This window comes from Pristiophorus japonicus, chromosome 16, assembly GCF_044704955.1.
Source record: "Pristiophorus japonicus isolate sPriJap1 chromosome 16, sPriJap1.hap1, whole genome shotgun sequence".
Taxonomy (NCBI): domain Eukaryota; kingdom Metazoa; phylum Chordata; class Chondrichthyes; family Pristiophoridae; genus Pristiophorus; species Pristiophorus japonicus.
Genome location: NC_091992.1, coordinates 2,803,487 through 2,828,543, shown reverse-complemented (window position 1 = coordinate 2,828,543; position 25,057 = coordinate 2,803,487). Strand labels below are relative to the sequence as shown.

The 25,057-nt window shown below is 49.4% G+C and overlaps 1 protein-coding gene across 2 annotated transcripts in view; it reads left to right on the top strand.

Moving 5' to 3' along the window:
* The window catches only part of smg6 (SMG6 nonsense mediated mRNA decay factor), a 422,171-nt gene that overhangs the window by 32,043 nt on the left and 365,071 nt on the right, over positions 1–25,057 (top strand). For both annotated transcript variants that reach the window (XM_070856878.1, XM_070856877.1), the window contains exon 5: positions 2,205–2,417. In XM_070856878.1, the coding sequence (XP_070712979.1) occupies positions 2,205–2,417 (213 nt within the window). The remainder of the gene's footprint in view (positions 1–2,204; positions 2,418–25,057) is intronic.

Below are 25,057 nucleotides of genomic sequence, written 5' to 3'. Positions count from 1 at the left end.
TCCCCACTACAGATGTTAAACTAACCGGCCTATAGTTACCTGCCTTTTGTCTGCCCCCTTTTTTAAACAGAGGCGTTACATAAGCTGGTGCTGGAGTAACCGTTCTTAATTTTATTCAACCCTGGAGCTCAAATTATTTTGAAAATGCCTTTCCTTTTTGTGTTCTTGGGGAGAATGCTGGTGGTGAGGGGTGGGTATCAGGGGGTGATCGTGCAGATTGCATCTGGATAATATTTGGTTCGGCCAACTGCAAGATTTCACTTTTACTCCTTGGAGTGGATTTCTCAATCCAGAGAGAAACCAATCCCACAGCATTATTGAAGAGCAGCGGAGTTCTCTAGGTGTCCTGACCAACATTTATCCCTCAATTATAGAATTATAGAATGGTTACGGCACAGAAGGAGGCCATTTGGCCTGTCGAGCCCGTGCCGGCTCTCTGCAAGAACACTTCCGCTGGTCCCACTCCCCGCCCTTTCCCCGGAGCTCTGAAAATGTTTTCCTTCAGATACTTATCTAACTCCCCTTTGAAAGCCGTGATTGAGTCTGCCTCCACCACCCTCTCAGCCAGATCCTAACCACTCGCTGCGTAAAAACGTTTTTCCTCGAGTCACCTTTGGTTCTTCTGCCAATCGCCTTAAATCTGTGTCCTCTGGTTTCCGACCCTTCCACCAATGGGAACAGTTTCTCTCGATCTACTCTGTCCAGACCCCTCATGATTTTGAACACCTCGATCAAATCTCCTCTCAACCTTCTCTGCTCCAAGGAGAACAACCCCAGCTTCTCCAGTCTATCCCCGTCACTGAAGTCCCTCATCCCTGGAACCATTCTCGTAAATCTTTTCTGCGCCCTCTCTAAGGCCTTCACATCCTTCCAGAATTGGACACAATACTCCAGTTGAGGCCGAACCAATGTTTTATAAAAGTTCATCATAACGTCCTTGCTTTTGTACTCTATGGGCCAGATTTTTGCCGGGTTTGAGACCGAGTTTTTGCCGCCATTTGACCCTCCGCGGCGCAAACCCGGTCGGTGGGATTCTTAGGTATCTGTTTGCAGCGGCGCTTCCACGTACCGCCGGGGAGAGGCACAACGATGCATATTACGTTTGTGCCGTACTTACAGCACTCTCCTGACCCTTACACCACGCCCAGAATACCGAAAGGTCAAACCTGCCAGTGCAGCCCTGCCAGCAGCGGTAAGTGTGACGACCTGCAAAATAGGTAAGTTAAAGTTTTTATTTTAAAATTATTTTTCAGTGATTTAGTAGGTAAGTGTTTTGTGAATGTTTTTTGCAACTTTTTTGTTTTTGTTTTTCCTCCATCCTGAGACGCCTCTTGTTGCGCTGCCGGCCCCGGATTAAAGTTGCCGAAACTCGCAGTTTGCGCCGTGGATCTCGTACAACGCCAACTTTACTGATGGCGCAGACGTAAAGGGAGAAAGTTAGGCCTAAAAACGGTAGCGCAGTGAAAACGGTAACTTTGACGTAAAACTACCATTTTTGCCAAAATGGAAAATCTCGCCCAATAATTGCCTCTATTTGTGAAACCCAGGATCCAACACCTAAACACAGGTGACCTGGTCATTTATTGTGTACGGTAGCATGGTGGTTATGTTACTGCACCAGTAATCCAGAGACCAGATTAATGATTCAGTTACATTTGGAATTAAAAAAAAGCTAGTATCAGTAATTGGGAACCTGCAGCTACCGGATTGTCATAAAAAATCTGGTTCACTAATGTCCATTAGAGAAGGAAATTTGACGTCCTTCCCCTGTCTGGCCTATATGTGGCACCAGACCCACAGCGATGTATTTGATTCTAAAATCGCCTAGCAAGCCAATCAGTTGTACCAACCTGTTACAAAGAATTCTATTTTATCCAGATCCCTGTGGTAAATATACTACACGGACTGCATTGGCTGACCACCACCTTATCAATGGGCAATAAATGCAGGCCATGCCAGCGACACCCACATCCTGTGAATAAAAAAAATTAATTGTTGTTTGTGGGACCTTGCTGTGCACAGATTGGCTGCCACGTCTCCGACATTATTGACTGTGAAGCACTATGGGACGTCCCGAGGCTGTGAAAGGTGCTGTAGAAAGAGAAGGCCTTGTGTTTGCTGCAATGTTTGTCACCTTAATGACCACGCATCCTCCTTGTGCAAGAAAGCATTGCCTTCATGGATTATTTGTGTTTCTATTCCAGGCTGAACAGGCTGAGTTGAAGAGGCAGCAAGAATGTGACCTCAGCCCGGGCCCCAGAGGCAAGGGCAGGAAGCAGACTTTCAGGCAGATTGGGGAAGACACCAGCAGGGTGGAGGTTTGGATCCACCCTCACCCCTTGCAGGGCAGTGAATCAGGCAGGGATGATGGAACTTCAGAGCAGGATGAAGATCTTGGAAATCTTTCTCCGAGCGACGTAAGTACATTGGTGTAGATATCATGGTGGGGCTCAATGGAAAATAACCAGTTCGCGACCAGGCCAAGATGTACGGTAGCCCCAGGAACCACATGGACTTTGATTAGATACTGTGTTGTAATTAGTGTTGGCTACTTATTTACCAGACTGAGATTAGCCACCTGACTACTGGATTTCATGTGGGAATAATCCGTTTTGTGGCTCTTGCTCTACGCCCCATTCTAAGTAGAGGAGCTTGTGCCTGTTCCTATGTGCCTTCGCTTCTCTTCCCCACGCTTCCTCAGGCGTCAAAGTGTACCATTACCTCGTCCGATTAGCCTGGACAGCAAGTGTCAGCAGGTTAATTGACTGGCTGATGCATACCAACCAAGCTTGATGTCCACAACAGCAAACAAAATTTCAATTAAATGCAATCTAAACAGAAAATGATGGAAATACTCAGCAGGTCAGGCAGCATCTGTGGAGAAAGAAACAGAGTCAACGTTTCAGTTCGATGGCCTTTCATCAGAACTAGAAAGAGTTAGAGATGGGTTTTAATCAAATGCAGGGGCAAGGAAAGTGGGGCGTAGGGGAGGGAGTAATGAACAAACGGGAGGGTCTGTGATCCGGTGGGAGGCAGGAGAGATGAAATGACAAAGCGATGATGGTGCAAAGCAAAAGGAGATGGTAACGGGACAAGTAAAGGAATAAAAGATGGGTCTAGAGGGGGTGTGAATGGGAATGGCAGAATCAGCATCAGCTGCCATCCGAAAAAATAGGGGCCGAGGTTACGGTCTGAAACTGTTGAACTGGATGTTGAGTCCAGAAGCCTGTAAAGTGCCTAATCGAAAGATGAGGAGCTGTTGCTCGAGCTTGCGTTGAGTTTCGTTGGAACAGTGTAGGAGGACGAGGACGGAGAGGTCAGAGTGGGAGTGGAGTGGGGAATTAAAGTGACAGGTGACCGGAAGCTCGGGGTCACACTTGCGGACTGAACGGAAGTGTTCCGGAAGGCAGTCACCTAATGTGCGTTGAATTAGATGCATTGTTTTCTCAGTGTTTTGGTGAAGCTGGTTAGTGTGCAAGTATTTTCTTCCGAAATGTACAGTGCACCCAACATACAATTTAAAACTTGCCTTTAACTGCAAAATAGAGAGTTATTTCCCTTGCTCTTCAAAAAGTGTGTGTGCAGTGAATGTGGCTGCAATGCAATGGGAGAATTATATCCTTGCACCTCATCGATTAAAAATCATTTATTTTCATTGCGTCATGCAGAGCAGCGGCCATTTGATGCTGTTTGTTTCCCCAAGCTGAAGGATTTCTACCTTTCCCACGCCTGTAAGCAAACTTCAAACAAGCCAAATATTAAAACCAAATCCCAATAAAAGCAGAGTCTATGTCTGGCATCAATAGACTACTACATGTTGAAGTGTTTTGTACACGTAAATTTCTATTTTATTTCCTCCACTTGTGAGGCTGACATGCCCGCCTCACTCGAAGAATAAAAAACATATGAGACATTTCAATTTCACGTCTGCTCTGCAGAATGTCTGCACTTCTTTGCCCCTTCACCTTCAATCATTCAATTATTTATTAAGTTTAAAAGGTTCAGTTTATGTACTCTACAAGTTGGTGCCACTATTTAAATGCTATATTCTGTTTAGTGCTGCAGTAATGGAACAACACAAATATCACACTGCCACTCCAGTGAGTCCTGGGATTAAAGCGGGGTGAGGGTAGGGGGAGCGCGGGGTGAGGGTAGGGGGAGCGCGGGGTGAGGGTAGGGGGAGCGCGGGGTGAGGGTAGGGGGAGCGCGGGGTGAGGGTAGGGGAAGCGCGGGGTGAGGGTAGGGGGAGCGCGGGGTGAGGGTAGGGGGAGCGCGGGGTGAGGGTAGGGGGAGCGCGGGGTGAGGGTAGGGGGAGCGCGGGGTGAGGGTAGGGGGAGCGCAGGGTGAGGGTAGGGGGAGTGTGGGCTGTGAAAGCCAGCAGTGAGGCTGCCACTTGTACAAGACTAGTCTACAGACCCCAGAGATTTGCCTTTTGATGGTGCTGGCATTAACGCTGCAATTATAAACTTTGATTGTTTCATAAACTTTATTTTTCTAACTTGGCTTTCCCTCCCACTATTCCCAGACTAAAGGGGCAGGCGAGCAGTCCTGGAACTGGGCAGGCGAGCAGTCCTGGAACTGGGCGGCAGTGCTGCAGCCCAAGTGTTTGTCTAAAGAGGGAGCAGCCCCCAAGGACTCGCCTCCCTGTCCTTTCAGTGTGTTTATTTCCCTTCGCTCCCTCGCTGTGTCTGCCAGGTGCTGTGCAGTGTCCAGGGGAGTTGTACTTTACCTGCGTGCTGCATTGTACCACCAGGCTCTGTGTTTGCACTAAAACATGGTACTTTAAAAAAACCACCAATCGGTGGTCAGCATTCCCCCTAAGGTGCACGGCACGCTGCATTGATCGGGGGGTCACGCACAGGTCGCTTACGTGCTGTTGCCGCTGGAAAAAATAGCGTGCCAGCGCAGCTGTGCTGCAACTTTAAAGGGACCGCGCACAGAAAAACAATGAGCGAGAAGATTGTCGGTGGTACTGTATACCCTTCAGATATCCGTTACACACCGCGGTTGTACGTATACTGCCAGTGATGCAATAATAGTATAACTGCAGATTTGGGTCCTTGGTTTCAGTGTTGTGAGACCCCCCCCACGGAGGAAACCATCTTTTGGAATTGACATCACATTCTGTATAACTCGGGGTGGCTTCAAGTCTATTTTGAAATGTGCTCAGTGTACGGTGAACCGCCTCCATACTATTAACTTATAGACAGCGATGTAGTTAGGTATCTTGGGAGTCCAGGCCCTTCAACCTGAGGCTCCCCAAAGGTTTGACATTCAATGACCGGGAGTGGAGCTGTGGTTCATGTGGGTATGCCTGGGCAGCGCTTGATTCAGAGCCACATTGTCCACAGAAGGCACTGCCAGACAGGATCAGTGCCATAGACTCTGACTTGTAGTTATGGTGTAAGGGCAGCCCATTAACACACAAAGGGGCTTTCAACAACTCCCTTGGCACGCTCGTGTCCTGGACCGCACATGAACCGTTACCAAATTTTGTTCTATTTGGTTTGTAACTCTCTGCTCTTACGGGACATGAGAAAAGGTGCCAGAGGCAAGAATAGCCGCCTACGTCTTGCTTTCTTTTTCGGATATCACAGCTTTATATTCTCAGTACAAGCTGTGCCATGTTACGTTTATTTTTGGTGAGGAAATGTTGCTGCGGTGCTCGAAGATATTGAGAAGATGCACGCTGCTGATGACCGGCAACTGGTGTCTGAGTAGCAACTAACAGAGTCTTTCTATTTCTGGACATTGCACAACACTGCAGCCCTGCTGCGGTGTGTGTCCGATCCCTCGCTCGTACTGCAGGCACACCGCGGTGTGTGTCCGATCCCTCGCTCGTACTGCAGGCACACTGCGGTGTGTATCCATCCAATCCCTCGCTCGTACTGCAGGCACACTGCGGTGTGTATCCGATCCCTCGCTCGTACTGCAGGCACACTGCGGTGTGTATCCGATCCCTCGCTCGTACTGCAGGCACACCGCGGTGTGTGTCCGATCCCTCGCTCGTACTGCAGGTGCACCGCTCTTGTACGTCTCTGGCGGATGTGAGCACCTAGCCTGAGAACTTAGAGGCTTCTTCCACTTGCATCCTGTAGCTGGTATGCAAATTGCTGTTGAGACGATCAGAATTTATTTACAATTGAACCCTTTCTGATATTAAATGTGGTATCTCTGATAATTTACACACTTATGGCGTAGGGTTGGTGTAGTCCCGTGGCATGTTATTGAACTGACGTGCAGTGGCATAGAGGGCATGTGATGCTTTCCCTACATGTGGAGTTTCTATTCTCTTGGGCTGACTGTGATTGTATAAACAGGTTATATATAGAATAACAGATACTCGGGAGTGAGTTACAGGCTGGAATTGAATCGAGGGGTTCGGGGGTTTATATAGAATAACAGATACCCGGGAGTGAGTTACAGGCTGGAATCTAATCGAGGGGTTCGGGGGGTTTATATAGAATAACAGATACCCGGGAGTGAGATACAGCCTGGAATCTAATCGAGGGGTTCTGGGGGTTTATATATAGAATAACAGATACCCGGGAGTGAGTTACAGGCTGGAATCTAATCGAGGGGTTCGGAGGGTTTATATATAGAATAACGGATATCCAGGAGTGAGTTACAGGCTGGAATCTAATCAAGGGGTTCGGGGGGGGTTTATGTAATGAATAACGGATACCTGGGAGTTACAGGCTGGAATCGAATCGTGGGGTTCGGTGGATTTATTTATAGAATAACAGATACCCGGGAGTGAGTTATAGGCTGGAAGCTAATCGAGGGGTTCCGGGGGTTTATATTTAGAATAATGGACACCCGGGAGAGAGTTACAGGCTGGAATCTAATCGAGGGGTTCGGGGGGGGGTTTATATATAGAATAACAGACACCCGGGAATGAGTTACAGGCTGGGATCTAATAGAGGGGTTCGGGGGGGGTTTATATATAGAATAACAGACACCTGGGAATGAGTTACAGGCTGGGATCTAATAGAGGGGTTCGGTGGGGGGAGGGGGTTTATATATAGAATAACGGACACCCGGGAATGAGTTACAGGCTGGGATCTAATCGAGGGGTTCGGGGGGGGGGGGGGGTTTATATATAGAATAACGGACACCTGGGAATGAGTTACAGGCTGGGATCTAATCGAGGGGTTCGGTGGGGGTTTATATATAGAATAACAGACACCTGGGAATGAGTTACAGGCTGGAATCTAATCGAGGGGTTCGGGGGGGGTTTATATATAGAATAACAGACACCCGGGAATGAGTTACAGGCTGGGATCTAATCGAGGGGTTTGTAGGGGGGTTTATATATAGAATAACGGACACCCGGGAATGAGTTACAGGCTGGGATCTAATCGAGGGGTTCGGGTGGTTTACATGCAGAATGACAGACAGAGTGAGCTACATGCTGGCATCTAATTGAGAACAGCATCTGATGGTTATCTGATCAATGACCGTTTTCTGAACTCTGGTTAGATAACTGCCTAGAAATGGGCTCCAGCTTTTGGTTTTAATATATGGCATACTGTTTGTTTTATGTGAAGATTGCAATCAGTTTTTGGCTCCTTTCCTTGGCAGCAGGAGTGGTCAGGACGGCTGTCGACTGTCTTGTGGAGGTCCTTGTTTTTGTGTGACGTTTAACCTGTAGAATATACCCTTCCTCATTTTGCCTTGTCCTGTGAATGCCCTCTGACTTGGCATTGTGATCCACAGTGGATGTGGAAGATTAAAGCTGAATCGAACTAACTCACGGGATCACAGGGGATAGCCAGTGTGCGGAAGTTGTTGGGCCATGGGAGGCCTCACCTGATGACTCAGCTGGAACCCTGGCTCATTTCCTCCTCCTTCACCCAGCACTGCAGTGGCCAATTGCAGCAGAGGAGGAACTGTTTCCAGTGGCAGCAGAGGACACAGATTTAAGGTAATTGGCAAAAGAACCATGGGAACTGCAGCGGTTCAGGAAGGCGGCTCACCACCACCTTCTCAAGGGGCAATTAGGGATGGGCAATAAATGTCAGCCTTGCCAGCGATGCCCATATCCCGGAACAATTTTTTTTTTTAAAGATAATTTTTTTTTATGCAGCGAGTTGTTGTGAATTGGAACACGCTGCCTGAAAGGGCGGTGGAAGCTGATTCAATAGTGCCGTTCAAAAGGAAATTGGATAAATACTTGATGTGGAAATAAATTGCAGGGCTATGGGGAAAGAGCGGGGGGAACGTGGGTCTAACTAGATCGCTCCGTCACAGAGTCGGTAGAGGCACAATGGGCCGAATGGCCTCTTGGGCTGGATGATTCTATGAACTGTGACATATATTTATGTTAAAAGTATAATTGGAGCTGCTGTACTCGCTCTGAGCAGCAGGTGGTGCTGTGCCTATTGACGCTGTATTGGGCAGTACGAGTGAGAGCGATAGTTGGTTAAATATTTTCAGAAATAATGATGGTTTAGGGAGGCTGCTGTGTTTTGAAAGGAAACAGTTGCCTGTGTTTAAACAGCAGTACGTTTTTCATGTTAATGAACTGGAAGCAGCTACAATTTAATATCCACTATAGCATATTTAAAACCAGACAATACAAACGTCACCTAGGGCAGTGACTGTTTTCATTTAGAAACAATAAGATATGGATGATGTATTTTGTTCCAATGTATAATTGAACAACTATCTGTAAGTGAGGATGACCAGCTATTTTCTAGATGCCTACTTCCATCTTTAACATCGTCCGTCTCTGCCCTTGCCTCAGCTTATCTGCTGCTGAAACCCTCATCCATGTCTTTGTTACCTCTAGACTAGACTATTCCAACGCACTCCTGGCCGGCCTCCCATCCTTCACCCTCCATCAACTTGAGCTCGTCCAAAACTCTGCTGCCCATAATCTAGCCCACACCAAGTCCTGCTCACCCATCACCCCTCAGCTCACTGACCTACATTGGCTCCCGGTCCACCAACATCTCGAATTTAAAATTCTCATCCTGATGTTCAGATTGCTCCATGGCCTCGCCCTCCCCATCTCTGTAACCTCCTCCAGCCTTACAACTCTCTGAGATCTCTGCGCTCCTCTAAGTCTGGCCGCTTCTGCATCCCCCACTTCCTTTGTCCCATCGTTGCGGCTGTGTCTTCAACTGTCTAAGCCTCATATTCTGCAATTCCTTCCCCAATCCTCTCTACCTCGCTCTCTTCCTATAAAACACTCATTAAAACCCTCCTCTTTACACTTGTCCAATATCTCCTCCTTTGGTTCGGTGTCAGCTTTTGTTTGATAATCACTCCTGTGAAGCACCTTGGGACATTTTCCTACGTTAAAGGCGCTATATAAATGCAAGTTGTTGCTGAAGCTCCAGGTGGGTGAGCTGGGCTTGTGAAAGTTTCATGCTGTCGCACTGATGCCCCTGGCTCAGGCTGGGCATTGCCTGTCGCTGTGTCTCGGGCTGACCATTGCCTGTGTCTCGGGCTGACCATTGCCTGTCGCTGTGTCTCAGGCTGACCATTGCCTGTCGCTGTGTCTCGGGCTGACCATTGCCTGTGTCTCGGGCTGACCATTGCCTGTCGCTGTGTCTCGGGCTGACCATTGCCTGTGTTTCGGGCTGACCATTGCCTGTCGCTGTGTCTCAGGCTGACCATTGCCTGTGTCTCGGGCTGACCATTGCCTGTCGCTGTGTCTCGGGCTGACCATTGCCTGTGTTTCGGGCTGACCATTGCCTGTCGCTGTGTCTCAGGCTGACCATTGCCTGTGTCTCGGGCTGACCATTGCCTGTGTCTCGGGCTGACCATTGCCTGTGCCTCGGGCTGACCATTGCCTGTGTCTCGGGCTGACCATTGCCTGTGTCTCGGGCTGACCATTGCCTGTGTCTCGGGCTGACCATTGCCTGTGCCTCGGGCTGACCATTGCCTGTGCCTCGGGCTGACCATTGCCTGTCCCTGTGTCTCGGGCTGACCATTGCCTGTGCCTCGGGCTGACCATTGCCTGTGTCTCGGGCTGACCATTGCCTGTGTCTCGGGCTGACCATTGCCTGTGTCTCGGGCTGACCATTGCTTGTCCCTGTGTCTCGGGCTGACCATTGCCTGTGTCTCGGGCTGACCATTGCCTGTCCCTGTGTCTCGGGCTGACCATTGCCTGTCCCTGTGTCTCGGGCTGACCATTGCCTGTGTCTCAGGCTGACCATTGCCTGTGTCTCGGGCTGACCATTGTCTGTCCCTGTGTTTCGGGCTGGGTAATGCCTCCTCTGAGTATCCTGTTGTAAAGATTTGGGTGTCTGAAAGTATGTTGTGTTGCAAGTTGTGTATTGAGGACAGGAACATTGCTCTGTTGCCGACAGCCTGGTGCGTTGCCTCCGGTGTGTCTGCTACAATGTGCTGTGTTTTCATTGAGTGACAGGTGCAAAACACCTAGTAAGAAATCTTTTGAACTGGAGTAGTGCTCGCTGCATCAGATACATCTGTTGTCTGTACCTTGGGGATGTCTGTGCAATAATCCACACACCTGCATTCAGCATTACCACCAAGGTGTGCATGCAGTTTGACAGGCTGGGCTGCTCTTGGCATCTCTCGGATGTAACTTGAGAGGCGCTGGGGTTTTTGTTGAAGGGATGGGGAAGCTGGGAGATTTTTGTGGGGAGGGGATGGAATGGCTAGGAGGGGCCGTGTATTTCTCCAGCATTCCTCATGTCTAAAAGCACTTCAGTTAGGACATGAAACAGTAATTGCTAAGCAGCAGGAGAAAAGGGAGAAATGGTAAGGTTGAAGTGGTTGAAACCAAAGAGAGATTGTGAGGTATTTTTTGGAAGTAGGAAGGATTGGGGAGGTGGAGGGAAGTGGGCAGGGAGTTCAGGAGCACGGAGGTGATCGAGCCAGTTGTTGAGCAGAGGGAACGAGGAGAAACCCTTGTGTAAGGAGTGCGAATACATGCAGGTTGGGTGCGAATAAGTCACAAAGTCAGGGTGAGGCCACAGGTGAATTTGAAAGCCTGGTCCTGATTTTTGTAATCAATGTAGGGCCAGTGGAAATTGGACAGGAAGGAAGTATGGGACATTGTGTGGGTGAGGCTGTGGGCTCTGGCATTTTGAATAAGTTGAAACTTGTGGCGGGCTGACGCACACAATGCAGCTGGGGAGGGTATGAAGAGAAGTCAAACATTAAGGCCCAAATTATGGTTTGGGAGCAGGGGCAGCCAATTTTGTGGAGCTGGAAGAAAGTGATGGAGTGGCTGCCGGGGAGTAAGCAGAGCTTGGGGTTCAGTCGGCCGCATGGTCCTCACACCTCCTGATCCGCCCTGAGGCAGCAATCAAGGAGCTTGATGGTGTCGGGGCCAGAGGCTAAGGTGCTCCTGAGACCAGGAAGGATGGCTTCCGACTTCTGCAATAAACTGGAGGAATTTTGGAAGGCTGGGAATAGTTGGAGTGATTGGGAAGAGGAGGAGGTGGTTATCGTTTGGCTGCTTGGAAGAGTTGCCTGGAGTGATTGGGAGGGGTAGATGGGATCACTGGTGGGGCTGATCAGAGGGAGAGACTGGGGTTAATGGGGTGATGAGAGGGAGAGACTGGGGTTAATGGAGTGATGAGAGGGAGAGACTGGGGTTAATGGGGTGATGAGAGGGAGAGACTGGGGTTAATGGGGTGATCAGAGGGAGAGACTGGGGTTAATGGGGTGATGAGAGGGAGAGACTGGGGTTAATGGGGTGATGAGAGGGAGAGACTGGGGTTAATGGGGTGATCAGAGGGAGAGACTGGGGTTAATGGGGTGATCAGAGGGAGAGACTGGGGTTAATGGGGTGATCAGAGGGAGAGACTGGGGTTAATGGGGTGATGAGGGAGAGACTGGGGTTAATGGGGTGATCAGAGGGAGAGACTGGGGTTAATGGGGTGATCAGAGGGAGAGACTGGGGTTAATGGGGTGATGAGAGGGAGAGACTGGGGTTAATGGGGTGATGAGAGGGAGAGACTGGGGTTAATGGGGTGATGAGAGGGAGAGACTGGGGTTAATGGGGTGATGAGAGGGAGAGACTGGGGTTAATGGGGTGATGAGAGGGAGAGACTGGGGTTAATGGGGTGATGAGAGGGAGAGACTGGGGTTAATGGGGTGATGAGAGGGAGAGACTGGGGTTAATGGGGTGATGAGAGGGAGAGACTGGGGTTAATGGGGTGATCAGAGGGAGAGACTGGGGTTAATGGGGTGATGAGAGGGAGAGACTGGGGTTAATGGGGTGATGAGAGGGAGAGACTGGGGTTAATGGGGTGATCAGAGGGAGAGACTGGGGTTAATGGGGTGATCAGAGGGAGAGACTGGGGTTAATGGGGTGATCAGAGGGAGAGACTGGGGTTAATGGGGTGATGAGAGGGAGAGACTCGGGTTAATGGGGTGATCAGAGGGAGAGACTGGGGTTAATGGGGTGATCAGAGGGAGAGACTGGGGTTAATGGGGTGATGAGAAGGAGAGACTGGGGTTAATGGGGTGATCAGAGGGAGAGACTGGGGTTAATGGGGTGATCAGAGGGAGAGACTGGGGTTAATGGGGTGATGAGAGGGAGAGACTGGGGTTAATGGGGTGATCAGAGGGAGAGACTGGGGTTAATGGGGTGATCAGAGGGAGAGACTGGGGTTAATGGGGTGATCAGAGGGAGAGACTGGGGTTAATGGGGTGATGAGAGGGAGAGACTGGGGTTAATGGGGTGATCAGAGGGAGAGACTGGGGTTAATGGGGTGATCAGAGGGAGAGACTGGGGTTAATGGGGTGATGAGAGGGAGAGACTGGGGTTAATGGGGTGATGAGAGGGAGAGACTGGGGTTAATGGGGTGATGAGAGGGAGAGACTGGGGTTAATGGGGTGATGAGAGGGAGAGACTGGGGTTAATGGGGTGATGAGAGGGAGAGACTGGGGTTAATGGGGTGATGAGAGGGAGAGACTGGGGTTAATGGGGTGATGAGAGGGAGAGACTGGGGTTAATGGGGTGATCAGAGGGAGAGACTGGGGTTAATGGGGTGATCAGAGGGAGAGACTGGGGTTAATGGGGTGATGAGAGGGAGAGACTGGGGTTAATGGGGTGATGAGAGGGAGAGACTGGGGTTAATGGGGTGATCAGAGGGAGAGACTGGGGTTAATGGGGTGATCAGAGGGAGAGACTGGGGTTAATGGGGTGATCAGAGGGAGAGACTGGGGTTAATGGGGTGATGAGAGGGAGAGACTGGGGTTAATGGGGTGATCAGAGGGAGAGACTGGGGTTAATGGGGTGATCAGAGGGAGAGACTGGGGTTAATGGGGTGATGAGAAGGAGAGACTGGGGTTAATGGGGTGATCAGAGGGAGAGACTGGGGTTAATGGGGTGATCAGAGGGAGAGACTGGGGTTAATGGGGTGATCAGAGGGAGAGACTGGGGTTGATGGGGTGATCAGAGGGAGAGACTGGGGTTGATGGGGTGATGAGAGGGAGAGACTGGGGTTAATGGGGTGATGAGAGGGAGAGACTGGGGTTAATGGGGTGATGAGAGGGAGAGACTGGGGTTAATGGGGTGATCAGAGGGAGAGACTGGGGTTAATGGGGTGATCAGAGGGAGAGACTGGGGTTAATGGGGTGATGAGAGGGAGAGACTGGGGTTAATGGGGTGATGAGAGGGAGAGACTGGGGTTAATGGGGTGATGAGAGGGAGAGACTGGGGTTAATGGGGTGATGAGAGGGAGAGACTGGGGTTAATGGGGTGATGAGAGGGAGAGACTGGGGTTAATGGGGTGATGAGAGGGAGAGACTGGGGTTAATGGGGTGATGAGAGGGAGAGACTGGGGTTAATGGGGTGATGAGAGGGAGAGACTGGGGTTAATGGGGTGATGAGAGGGAGAGACTGGGGTTAATGGGGCGATGAGAGGGAGAGACTGGGGTTAATGGGGTGATCAGAGGGAGAGACTGGGGTTAATGGGGTGATGAGAGGGAGAGACTGGGGTTAATGGGGTGATGAGAGGGAGAGACTGGGGTTAATGGGGTGATGAGAGGGAGAGACTGGGGTTAATGGGGTGATGAGAGGGAGAGACTGGGGTTAATGGGGTGATGAGAGGGAGAGACTGGGGTTAATGGGGTGATCAGAGGGAGAGACTGGGGTTAATGGGGTGATGAGAGGGAGAGACTGGGGTTAATGGGGTGATGAGAGGGAGAGACTGGGGTTAATGGGGTGATGAGAGGGAGAGACTGGGGTTAATGGGGTGATCAGAGGGAGAGACTGGGGTTAATGGGGTGATGAGAGGGAGAGATTGGGGTTAATGGGGTGATCAGAGGGAGAGACTGGGGTTAATGGGGTGATCAGAGGGAGAGACTGGGGTTAATGGGGTGATCAGAGGGAGAGACTGGGGTTAATGGGGTGATCAGAGGGAGAGACTGGGGTTAATGGGGTGATGAGAGGGAGAGACTGGGGTTAATGGGGTGATCAGAGGGAGAGACTGGGGTTAATGGGGTGATCAGAGGGAGAGACTGGGGTTAATAGGGTGATAAGAGGGAGAGACTGAGGTTAATGGGATGATCAAAGGGAGAGACGGGTTAATGGGATGATCAGAGGGAGAGACTGGGGTTAATGGGGTGATCAGAGGGAGAGACTGGGGTTAGTGGGGTGGTCAGAGGGAGAGATTGGGGTTAATGGGGTGATCAGAGGGAGAGACTGGGGTTAATGGGGTGGTCAGAGAGAGAGACTGGGGTTAATGGAGTGATCAGAGGGGAGATTAGGATTTATTGGGGAAGAGGAGGCTGGATGATTGGGAGGGCAGGTACGTTTAAGATATTTGTACAATGCTGTATTTTAGAATCCATTGCAGAAAAGCTCTGCGTGAATATGCCTCCCCAGTAACTTATCTCCAGTGTTATTAATGGCATGAGTGTTGACATGTGTCTAAATTGGTTTGTAGATGGCACATTAAACAACAGGCGGCTGGTGTTTGGGATTTTTAAATGAAAATTGCCACTGGGTGCCCAGCTCTGTTAGAGTGCGATCGTGTTCCAGTGAATTGCCACAAGTGGTCAGCTTCAACTGAGTGCAATCCTGTACTGAAATCTGTGCTTCAGGAGAGAAACCACCACTTTGGGGGTTACTACCGTGCTGGTGCCAGAGCCAGAACAGTTGCTTGGTCATGCTGTCATTGGAGAGGATTCCAAACACAACAAAGCTATTTTCCTTTGGACCCACTGGTAGATTTGAGTAACATGAGCTTTTTGGGACCATGCAGGCTGCTCTGTTCCAGTGGTGAAGCACTGTGTTTCACATGGGCAATGTTATTTTTTTATGTGCATAATATTGTGACTGGAGAGCTCAATGCTGCACCAGCTCAAGAAAGGACTGCCTTGGCCCTCAGCTTGTTTAGCACGTGTCGAATCGGACTTGTGATGGAGCCCATGGCTTGTCTGCTTATGTTAAGATGGGGACTAAAGCTTGGGTAAAGCGGCTATCCTGAAGCTTGGGTTACACTGCTGCATGGTGGACAAGTTGCCTCTGATGTTCAAGTTCTTCCTCTTGAATTTTCAGGTTGGGCTGATTTGGATTTGCATCAGAAGTGGTGAGACATTAAATTCTCCACACCCCTTTCCGCATCGTGTCAAATCAGCGACAGTGCCTGCAGCTGGATTCAGCGGGTGCTCAATAACAGGGGCCCTCTTCACTAATGAAACCTACTCGTGGATAAGTAGTCGCTGTTTGAGTTGCCGGAGGGGTTGGATCTATTCAAGACCCTTCACTTCCACGTGCAGTCACTCAGTGCATCACCTGATGTGATTGAGTATTTGCGCCATCAGTGGGAATGTCAGTTCTGTAAATGTTTTAGTATAGATGAGCTCTCGCTCTAATCATTGGCAATATATTTTCTTGGAGGATAAAATTCAAAAGCTAAACATTCTAAGCCCACATCACATGGATTTCCTCATTTGCACCTGTGCTGCCTCCAGCTACATTGGATCCAGTCCACTAAGCAGTGTAACGCACTACTTAACCCCTCGACCTCGTTCACCTTTGGCCAATTTTCACACCTTTTCTCCTTCCTCTTCAGAGATGTTGACTGCTTGCTGGGGTACGGATTCCCCCCGTGCCAGCAGCCCTCTGGTACCTTGCTCAAGTGATCATGTGTTAGTTTAGGCAACAGACTATTGAGCCATGAAGGGTCAGGTCTGTACTCACTCAATGTCCACACCTGCAGGGCTCATTGGATAGTGACCAGGATCAGAATCCCTGGCTGGGTTCTCTGCTTTCCGCCTTCCCCCGAGGCTACATTTTGTGACCTAATTGCCGCCCTAGCTGAGCCAACACAGACCAGGAATCGAACCTGGGGCGACGACTTGTGTATGATTCAGGATCGCACCAGGCCGTGCGTATCCGTGTTCAGGCCGTGCGTATCCATGTTCAGGCCGTGCAAGCTGTTTCATTAACTCCAGTTACAACCTAAAAGAAACCATGTGTTGTGGAGACTTAAGTCCCACTTGTGTTGACCACAACTCGTTCCCAAGTTGGACTCTGATGTGTGTGTAGATCTCTCACCATGCGACTGCTCTGTAGTGACTGAGTAAATCACATTCTCTTTCGAAGCGCCAGTCTTGGCTCAGTGGGTAGCATTCTTGTTTGTGAGTCAGAAGGTTGAGTGTTCAACTCCTAATCCAGAGATTTGAGCTCTTAATCTAGACAGGCACTTCAGTGAGGGAGCGCTGCAGCATTGGGGATGCCTCTGTTGAATGAGATCCCATCTGCCTGCTCAGGGTGGGTTTAAAACATTATTGGATGACATTTATCTCTGAGCTAACAGCACTACTCTTTTTATCTGGTCGTTGATTTCATTGCTGTTTGTGGGACATTTCGGTGCTGAAATAATCAGTGCACCATTGAAGCACGGTTCCCACCCCCACCAGCTGCGCGATGGTCTCGCTCAGATTACCAAGTTTGTCAAGTTTGGGGCACTTTTGTGCTTTGGGCCCATGACCACCAGAAACTTGATTGAGATTGTCCCCAACTCAATTCACATTGTGCATTTACAGTCAGCAAAGGAGCCTTTCATCCCAGTAATCAGGACTGGATTTGAATGCAGTTTTGCAGTCCCGACTGACTCTGCCATATGGTGATATTTAATTATCGCCGTCAAGGAGCATGAGACCTGAAATAGCGAGCAATCCTTTGAGTGTTTTGAACGTATTCCGACATTGATGTGCTCCTACTAACGGGGAAGATAGTTCTGGTTAACCCTGGAGATTCCCAATGTCTGTGAATGTGCAGTAACAGCCGAGTCTGCTCGATGAACAGGCAGCAGAGGTTGCTGATGGAGCTGGGTGTTTGAAGTTGTTAATGCCTAGGCTTCTGATAGAAACATAGAAAATAGGTGCAGGAGTAGGCCATTCGGCCCTTCTAGCCTGCACCGCCATTCAATGAGTTCATGGCTGAACATGCAACTTCAGTACCCCATTCTTGCTTTCTCGCCATACCCCTTGATCCCCCTAGTAGTAAGGACTACATCTAACTCCCTTTTGAATATATTTAGTGAATTGGCCTCAACAACTTTCTGTGGTAGAGAATTCCACAGGTTCACCACTCTCTGGGTGAAGAAGTTTCTCCTCATCTCGGTCCTAAATGGCTTACCCCTTATCCTTAGACTTAGACTGTGACCCCTGGTTCTGGACTTCCCCAACATTGGGAACATTCTTCCTGCATCTAACCTGTCTAAACCCGTCAGAATTTTAAACGTTTCTATGAGATCCCCTCTCATTCTTCTGAACTCGAGTGAATACAAGCCCAGTTGATCCAGTCTTTCTTGATATGTCAGTCCTGCCATCCCAGGAATCAGTCTGGTGAACCTTTGCTGCACTCTCTCAATAGCAAGAATGTCCTTCCTCAAGTTAGGAGACCAAAACTGTACACAATACTCCAGGTGTGGCCTCACCAAGGCCCTGTGCAACTGTAGTAACATCTCCCTGCCCCTGTACTCAAATCCCCTCGCTATGAAGGCCAACATGCCATTTGCTGTACCTGCATGCCAACCTTCAATGACTGATGTACCATGACACCCAGGTCTCATTACACCTCCCCGTTTCCTAATCTGTCACCATTCAGATAATAGTCTGTCTCTCTATTTTTACCACCAAAATGGATAACCTCACATTTATCCACATTATACTTCATCTGCCATGCATTTGCCCACTCACCTAACCTATCCAAGTCACTCTGCAGCCTCATAGCATCCTCCTCGCAGCTCACACTGCCACCCAACTTAGTGTCATCCGCAAATTTGGAAATACTACATTTAATCCCCTCGTCTAAATCATTAATGTACAATGTAAACAGCTGGGACCCCAGCACAGAACCTTGCGGTACCCCACTAGTCACTGCCTGCCATTCTGAAAAGTACCCATTTACTCCTACTCTTTGCTTCCTGTCTGCCAACCAGTTCTCAATCCACGTCAACACACTACCCCCAATCCCATGTGCTTTAACTTTGCACATTAATCTCTTGTGTGGGACCTTGTCGAAAGCCTTCTGAAAGTCCAAATATACCATATCAACTGGTTCTCCCTTGTCCACTTTACTGGAAACATCCTCAAAAAATTCCAGAAGATTTGTCAAGCATGATTTCCCTTTCACAAATCCATGCTGACTTGGACCTATCATGTCACCTCTTTCCAAATGTGCTGCTATGACATCCTGAATAATTGATTCCATCATTTTACCCACTACCGATGTCAGGCTGACCGGTCTATAATTCCCTGTTTTCTCTTCCCTCCTTTTTTAAAAAGTGGGGTTACATTGGCTACCCTCCACTCCATAGGAACTGATCCAGAGTCTATGGAATGTTGGAAAATGACTGTCAATGCATCCGCTATTTCCAAGGCCACCTCCTTAAGTGCTCTGGGATGCAGACCATCAGGTCCTGGGGATTTATCGGCCTTCAATCCCATCAATTTCCCCAACACAATTTCCCGACTGATGAGGATTTCCCTCAGTTCTCCTCCTTACTAGACCCTCTGACCCCTTTTATATCCGGAGGTTGTTTGTGTCCTCCTTAGTGAATACCGAACCAAAGTACTTCTTCAATTGGTCTGCCATTTCTTTGTTCCCCGTTATGACTTCCCCTGATTCTGACTGCAGGGGGCCTACGTTTGTCTTTACTAACCTTTTTCTCTTTACATATCTATAGAAGCTTTTGCAGTCCGTCTTAATGTTCCCTGCAAGCTTCTTCTCGTACTCTATTTCCCCTGCCCTAATCAAACCCTTTGTCCTCCTCTGCTGAGTTCTAAATTTCTCCCAGTCCCTGGGTTCGCTGCTATTTCTGGCCAATTTGTATGCCACTTCCTTGGCTTTAATACTATCCCTGATTTCCCTTGAAAGCCACAGTTGAACCACCTTCCCTTTTTTATTTTTACGCCAGACAGGGATGTACAATTGTTGTAGTTCATCCATGCGGTCTCTAAATGTCTGCCATTGCCCATCCACAGTCAACCCCTTAGGTATCATTCACCAATCTATCCTAGCCAATTCACGCCTCATACCTTGAAAGTTATCCTTCTATAAGTTTTGGACCATGGTCTCTGAATTAACTGTTTGATTCTCCATCCTAATGCAGAATTCCACCATATTATGGCCACTCTTCCCCAAGGGGCCTCGCACAACGAGATTGCTAATTAATCCTCTCTCATTACACAACACCCAGTCTAAGATGGCCTCCCCCCTAGTTGGTTCCTCGACATATTGGTCTGGAAAACCATCCCTTATGCACTCCAGGAAATCCTCCTCCACCGTATTGCTTCCAGTCCTAATAGGAACAGGAGGAGGCCTTTCAGCTCCTCGGGCCTGTTCCACTGTTCACTGAGATCGTGGCTGATCTGCGAGCTAACTCCATATATTCACCTTTGCACCAACAGCAATGTTGGCCAGTCGGATATGTCCCTTTCTGTCCCCAGTATCTGAGCATTGAGCCCTCCCCAGTATGGAGCTTTGTCCTCCCCAGGTTCAAAAGCTTCCCTGCTCACTGAGTGCAAGGCTCGAATCACAGCAGCTTTTTTTGCCATATTTGAGTGATTGAGGCGCAAATAATGAAAGTCTGGGATCTTTTGGGAGGAGTCCGTACATCTGTTGCTGCTGTAGTTCAGGTCGCGGGAGAGACCACCAGCTATCACAGACCACCAAAAACATGGGTTTTTGGCTAACAAAAATCTATCAATCAGATTTAAAATTAACAATTGATCTAGCATCGAGTGCTGTTTACGGAAGAGAGTTCCAAACTTCTACTGCCCTTTGTGTGTAGAAGTGTTTCCTAATTTCACTCCTGAAAGGTCTGGCTCTAATTTTTAGACTATGCCCCCTAGTCCTAGACTCCCCAACCAGCAGGAATACATTCCCCCTCTCTACCCTATTGGTTCCCCTTAATATCGTATTGCTCAAATGTTCCAGCGGTGGCTCCACTTGATGATGTGTTGACGTGATAATGTCAGTCTGCATTCCGAGCATTGAAGTGAATTGTGCTGATCCCTGTGAATGGGGTACACTGCACAGAAACCCTCATAGCTGACACTGAATATATGAAGCTTGGAAATGACTTGCCTGTGATGCTAAAATTATAATGTCCACCTCAGTCTGATTTCTGTTCCCTCACTTGTTTAACAGCTCACCCAGTTTTAACCACGTAAGCAGGATGTTACCCATCTTAATCTGATACACGGAGAAGGGGATTTTTTTTGTGATGAGCTGCTGACTTTTCTGAAATTGATTAATATCAAGAAATTATCACCTTTCTTCCGGCATTTTTCAAGGTTTCATAAAGTTCCTTGGGGCTATTAATGAAAATAATACCACTCCTTCAGTGACTTGCTCCTCAATGGTGCCTGCACTGTTGGCCAGTCAGATATGTTCCTTTGTGTCCCCAGTATCTGAGCATTGAGCTTCCCTGCTCACTGAGTGCGCTGAAGTACAGCAGCTTTTTCTTGCCATATTTGCATCAACAGTGATCGAGGCGCAAACAGTGGAAGTCTGGTATCTTTTGGGACGAGTCCGTACATCTGTTGCTGCTGTTGTTCAGGTCGCGGGAGAGACCACCAGCTATCACAGACCACCAAAAACATGGGTCTACGATTCTGCCCATGGGGACATGGGGCTCGCGATTTATTCGGGTGTGTGCCCAATGCTCTCCGCAATCCAAACTAACAAAGTGAAACAGTAAAAGTGCCTTGGTAGTTGTTTGAGTGAAGCTCGTGTGACTGTGACAGGAGTGTTGCTATGAACTTTGTGGTTTTCAGTGGAACCAACTGCACCTCATTCTCGCACTTTTCAATTGAAACTGAAAGAGAAGAAAAAGCAGCATGCAGATTTCAGTCTTTCTCCATTATGTTCCATCCTGGGTTTTTTAAAAAAAAAGGTTAAATGAAGGAATCCTGTTGGGGTGGAACCTGAGCAGACATAGGCAACTTGGGTTGAGCATATTTGTGCACAGCATGGTGTCCTGTCCTGTGCGTGGGCCCATCAACAAATCACAAGCAAAGCTCAGACGCTCGACAGCATTCTGATTGCCAAAGGTACTTTGGTCTTTATACTGGATTCTGGGTGTTCCAGGGCGTTAGATTCACCTCTGGCAACCCTGCCAGTGATGCCAGTCTCTCAGTAAAAGTCTCTGTCTTCTGGTTGCAAGGGGCCAAAGTGAGCGATGCCTGGGTCAGTCTAAGCTTAGGCCCACAGCACAAAACTATCGATCAATAGCTGTTTGACTGAGAGAGGCCGCAAGGGCAGCTGGTGGGAAAATCACAAAATGCCACTGTGGTGCCGTAAGAGGTGCTCTTCTGAGGCTGGAGGGAAGTCACAAGAACTTTAATGATGGGACAGTGTAGAGGGAGCTGTTCTCTGAATGATCTGGGCATGCTTGACGTACGTTGGGAACTTTGTGCTCCAGAGATGATGCCTTTCATCATGTTGGACACAAATATTCACCAAAACGCAGCCATCTGCATTAAAAAGAAAATCATTTATAGAAAAACAGATTCTGCAGATTCTCCTGTGCGATTATCGGTGCTGCCGGTCTTTGCCAGGCACCAGTATGGCTAACAAGGTTTACTTTGTAGCTTGTGCCTTTGCCAGGGAAGGTGGGTGTTTTAAACGATTATCCTAAAGTTCAGTGTCTCTGGATAATCCCGCTTTATGATGTACTGGGCCCTGAAGGGAGGGCAGCTTTGATCAGTATAGTGAGTGGTGTTAATTGTCTGGGTTGCGAGAGGGGCTACTCTTGGTGTTTGCCCCTTGGTGCTGCAGACGGTTACGATCAGCCAGGACCCCTGAGCTTACTCAGTCAGTAACCCCTGCTGGAAGTGCATCATCGGGAATGTTACGTGAAGCCAGGATTAGGTGCCACCTGATGCCCACCACAGCCGAATAGCCTCCCGCTGTCTATGCTGACAGGTGAAGAATGGCTGCTGGGTGAGGTCATGGGATGCCTGTGGGACCATAGCCCTAAATAATTTGCTCACTGCTTTGTCACCTTGCTGGTGTAAGATGGACCCTTTCCCAGCGAGAGTGGGCTGTTGAGCAGCCGTCAGTGTTCTTGTTCAGGCCAACATCTCCAGCATCGAAGCACTGACCACACTTGACCAGCTCTGTTGGGCGGGCCACATCGTCCACATGCCCGACACAGGACTCCCAAAGCAAGCGCTCTACTTGGAATTTCGACACGGCAAGCGACCCATTGATGGGCAGAGGAAACATTTCAAGGACACCCTCAAAGCCTCCTTGATAAAGTGCAACATCCCCACCAACACCTGGGAGTCCCTGGCCAAAGACTGCCCTAAATGGAGGAGGTGCATCCGGGAGGGCGCTGAGCCCCTCGAGTCTCGTCGCCGAGAGTGTGCAGAAAACAAGCGCAGGTAGTGGAAGGAGCGTGCGGCAAACCTGTCCCACCCACCCCTTCCCTCATCGACTATCTGTCCCACCTGTGACAGAGACTGTAATTCCCGTATTGGGCTGTACAGTCACCTGAGAACTCGCCCTTAAAGTGGAAGCAAGTCTTCCTCGATTTCGACGGATTGCCTATGATGATGATTCCGTGGTGGCTTCTGGAAAAGTCCAAGTGAATGGTAGAGGAAGTGCAGGGTACTGTATGTTGTAATGATTTGACTGGTGTCACATACAGCCTGAGTTCGTGCACTTTGTGACCCGGTCACTCAAACCACTTCTGAAGTGGTAAGATCACCACGAGTCATTTCAAGAAGTGCTGCTGGTTTCCAGAGTCCTCGTATTGCTCTCGTCGACCAGTGTGTGCCAGGTTGCAGTTGGGGTGGTTAAACACAAAACCACACATTTGCAGTAAATGTGGCGCGGCGACGTGACAGGATCTATGTAGCTGTGGCGAGCCTGCACGTTGGAGCCAAGTGAACAGCAGCTCATGTGAGGCAGCCTCCCGCCTCGCCTCGCCTCGCCTCGCCTCGCCTCGTACTCCTCATTGAGCTCACAGGGTGGAAACCGATGCTTTCTCCCCTCCCCTCTTGCTACATTCATTCATTGTCAGCTATATTTAAATGTAAACCTGTTCAAGAATGTGCTTTAGGTGGCCTGTTTATTTTTGCTCTGGTCTGTTTTCCCTCCCCTCCTGATGGAAGCGAAACTTTGGCGGTGACTGAGGGAACGGAAGCTGACTCCCACCGCCCGGCTGCAGCTCTTGACTTTACGTGCTCTGTTGCCCCCTGGCAGTTCACCGCAGTGTTCTTGGGGGCTGAACGCTTTTATTAGAAAATAGTTGAATTTAGATGCCTGGCCCCACAGAGCAGCGCAGGAGGAAACTGCTGGCCTGACCTGTACTTCAAATGGCTGCAAACCCGAGGACTGTTTAGTTTTCTCCACCAATTTCCCCCCCCCCCCTCCCCTCCCCTCCCCTCCCCTGAAGGAGCTGTCTCCTTGCTGGGGTGTGGGTTCCACTGGCGCCAGCTGCCCTCTGGTACCTTGTGCAAACGGTCATTCTTCACCCAGACATTGAGTGTAGCCCGGCTGTTCAACTGCAGGTGGGGGGAGATTTGAGAGCCGGCGGTTCCCTCCCTCCCTCCCTCCCTCCCTCCCTCCCTCCCTCCCTCCCTCCCTCCCCCCTTCCCCGTCTACTCCCCCTTCCCCGTCTACTCCCCCTTCCCCATGTCCACACACTTACTCCAGCAAGAGGTCACTGCTGTCCGGAGTGGGAACCCAGGAACGGCTAACTTGGCCTTCTCCAGCCCACAGCCACCGAGACCAGTTGAAGCACTGCCCCCAGCTCAGCTAACACGCCACAGACTGGACTCTAAGCTTCTGGTCTGTGCCGCCCAGTGACTCACTGCAGAAACTCGCTGTTTGTACCTCTTCTCTCAGGGAAGCTGCAAACTCTCAGCCTCAGAATTTTATGTCATTAGTTTTGGAATGCAAAGCAACATGATGGTTTGCCTTTGGATTTGCCCCCTGGCAGCCCATAATGGGAGAGGTTCGGGGCAATCGGACTGTCTGCATTAACTATTGTCTTTTCTTCAATTGTTCATGCTTATATGAACACTGGAATTTAAAGCTGCGTGGTTGTTGGGGGTGGGGGGGTGTTTGACCCCTCGGCCTGTTTACTGACGATGAAGCAATGTTTAATTGTGGTTTTAGCAATTAAAGTGCAAATTGGTAGCAGTCCCAGTCGAGTGTCCCTGTAATAAGTACGGTTCCGATTGGGCCTGTTAGTCACCGCAGTGCAGCAGAAGCAGTGTTTCTGAGCTTGGTGAGCTGGTCCCCTCGAGGAACACTCTGATCTCCGCCACTGGGCACAGGTTCAGGTGGCACCAAGGGCAAAGCAGAGGCTGAACTCTGAATGTTTGCCCTTTGTACCAAGTGTTGGCTTTGAGTTTTTACAAATGCTGGAGCGGCAGTGCCCAGAATCACTGGGCTGGAAGGGCTGCGTTTGTTGTATCTGTATTTTGAAATGAAATGAAACTGGCAGCATGCTGTGCTATGAACTGTGTGCTTCTAGTTTGCTTCTGCTGTTCAGAGTTGTGCCTTTGGAGGAGATGGGGAACGGGAGAGGTCTCCTCGGCTTCGGTCTTGTGCCATTACTGAGTAGAACTGAGTCTCCTGATCGAGGCT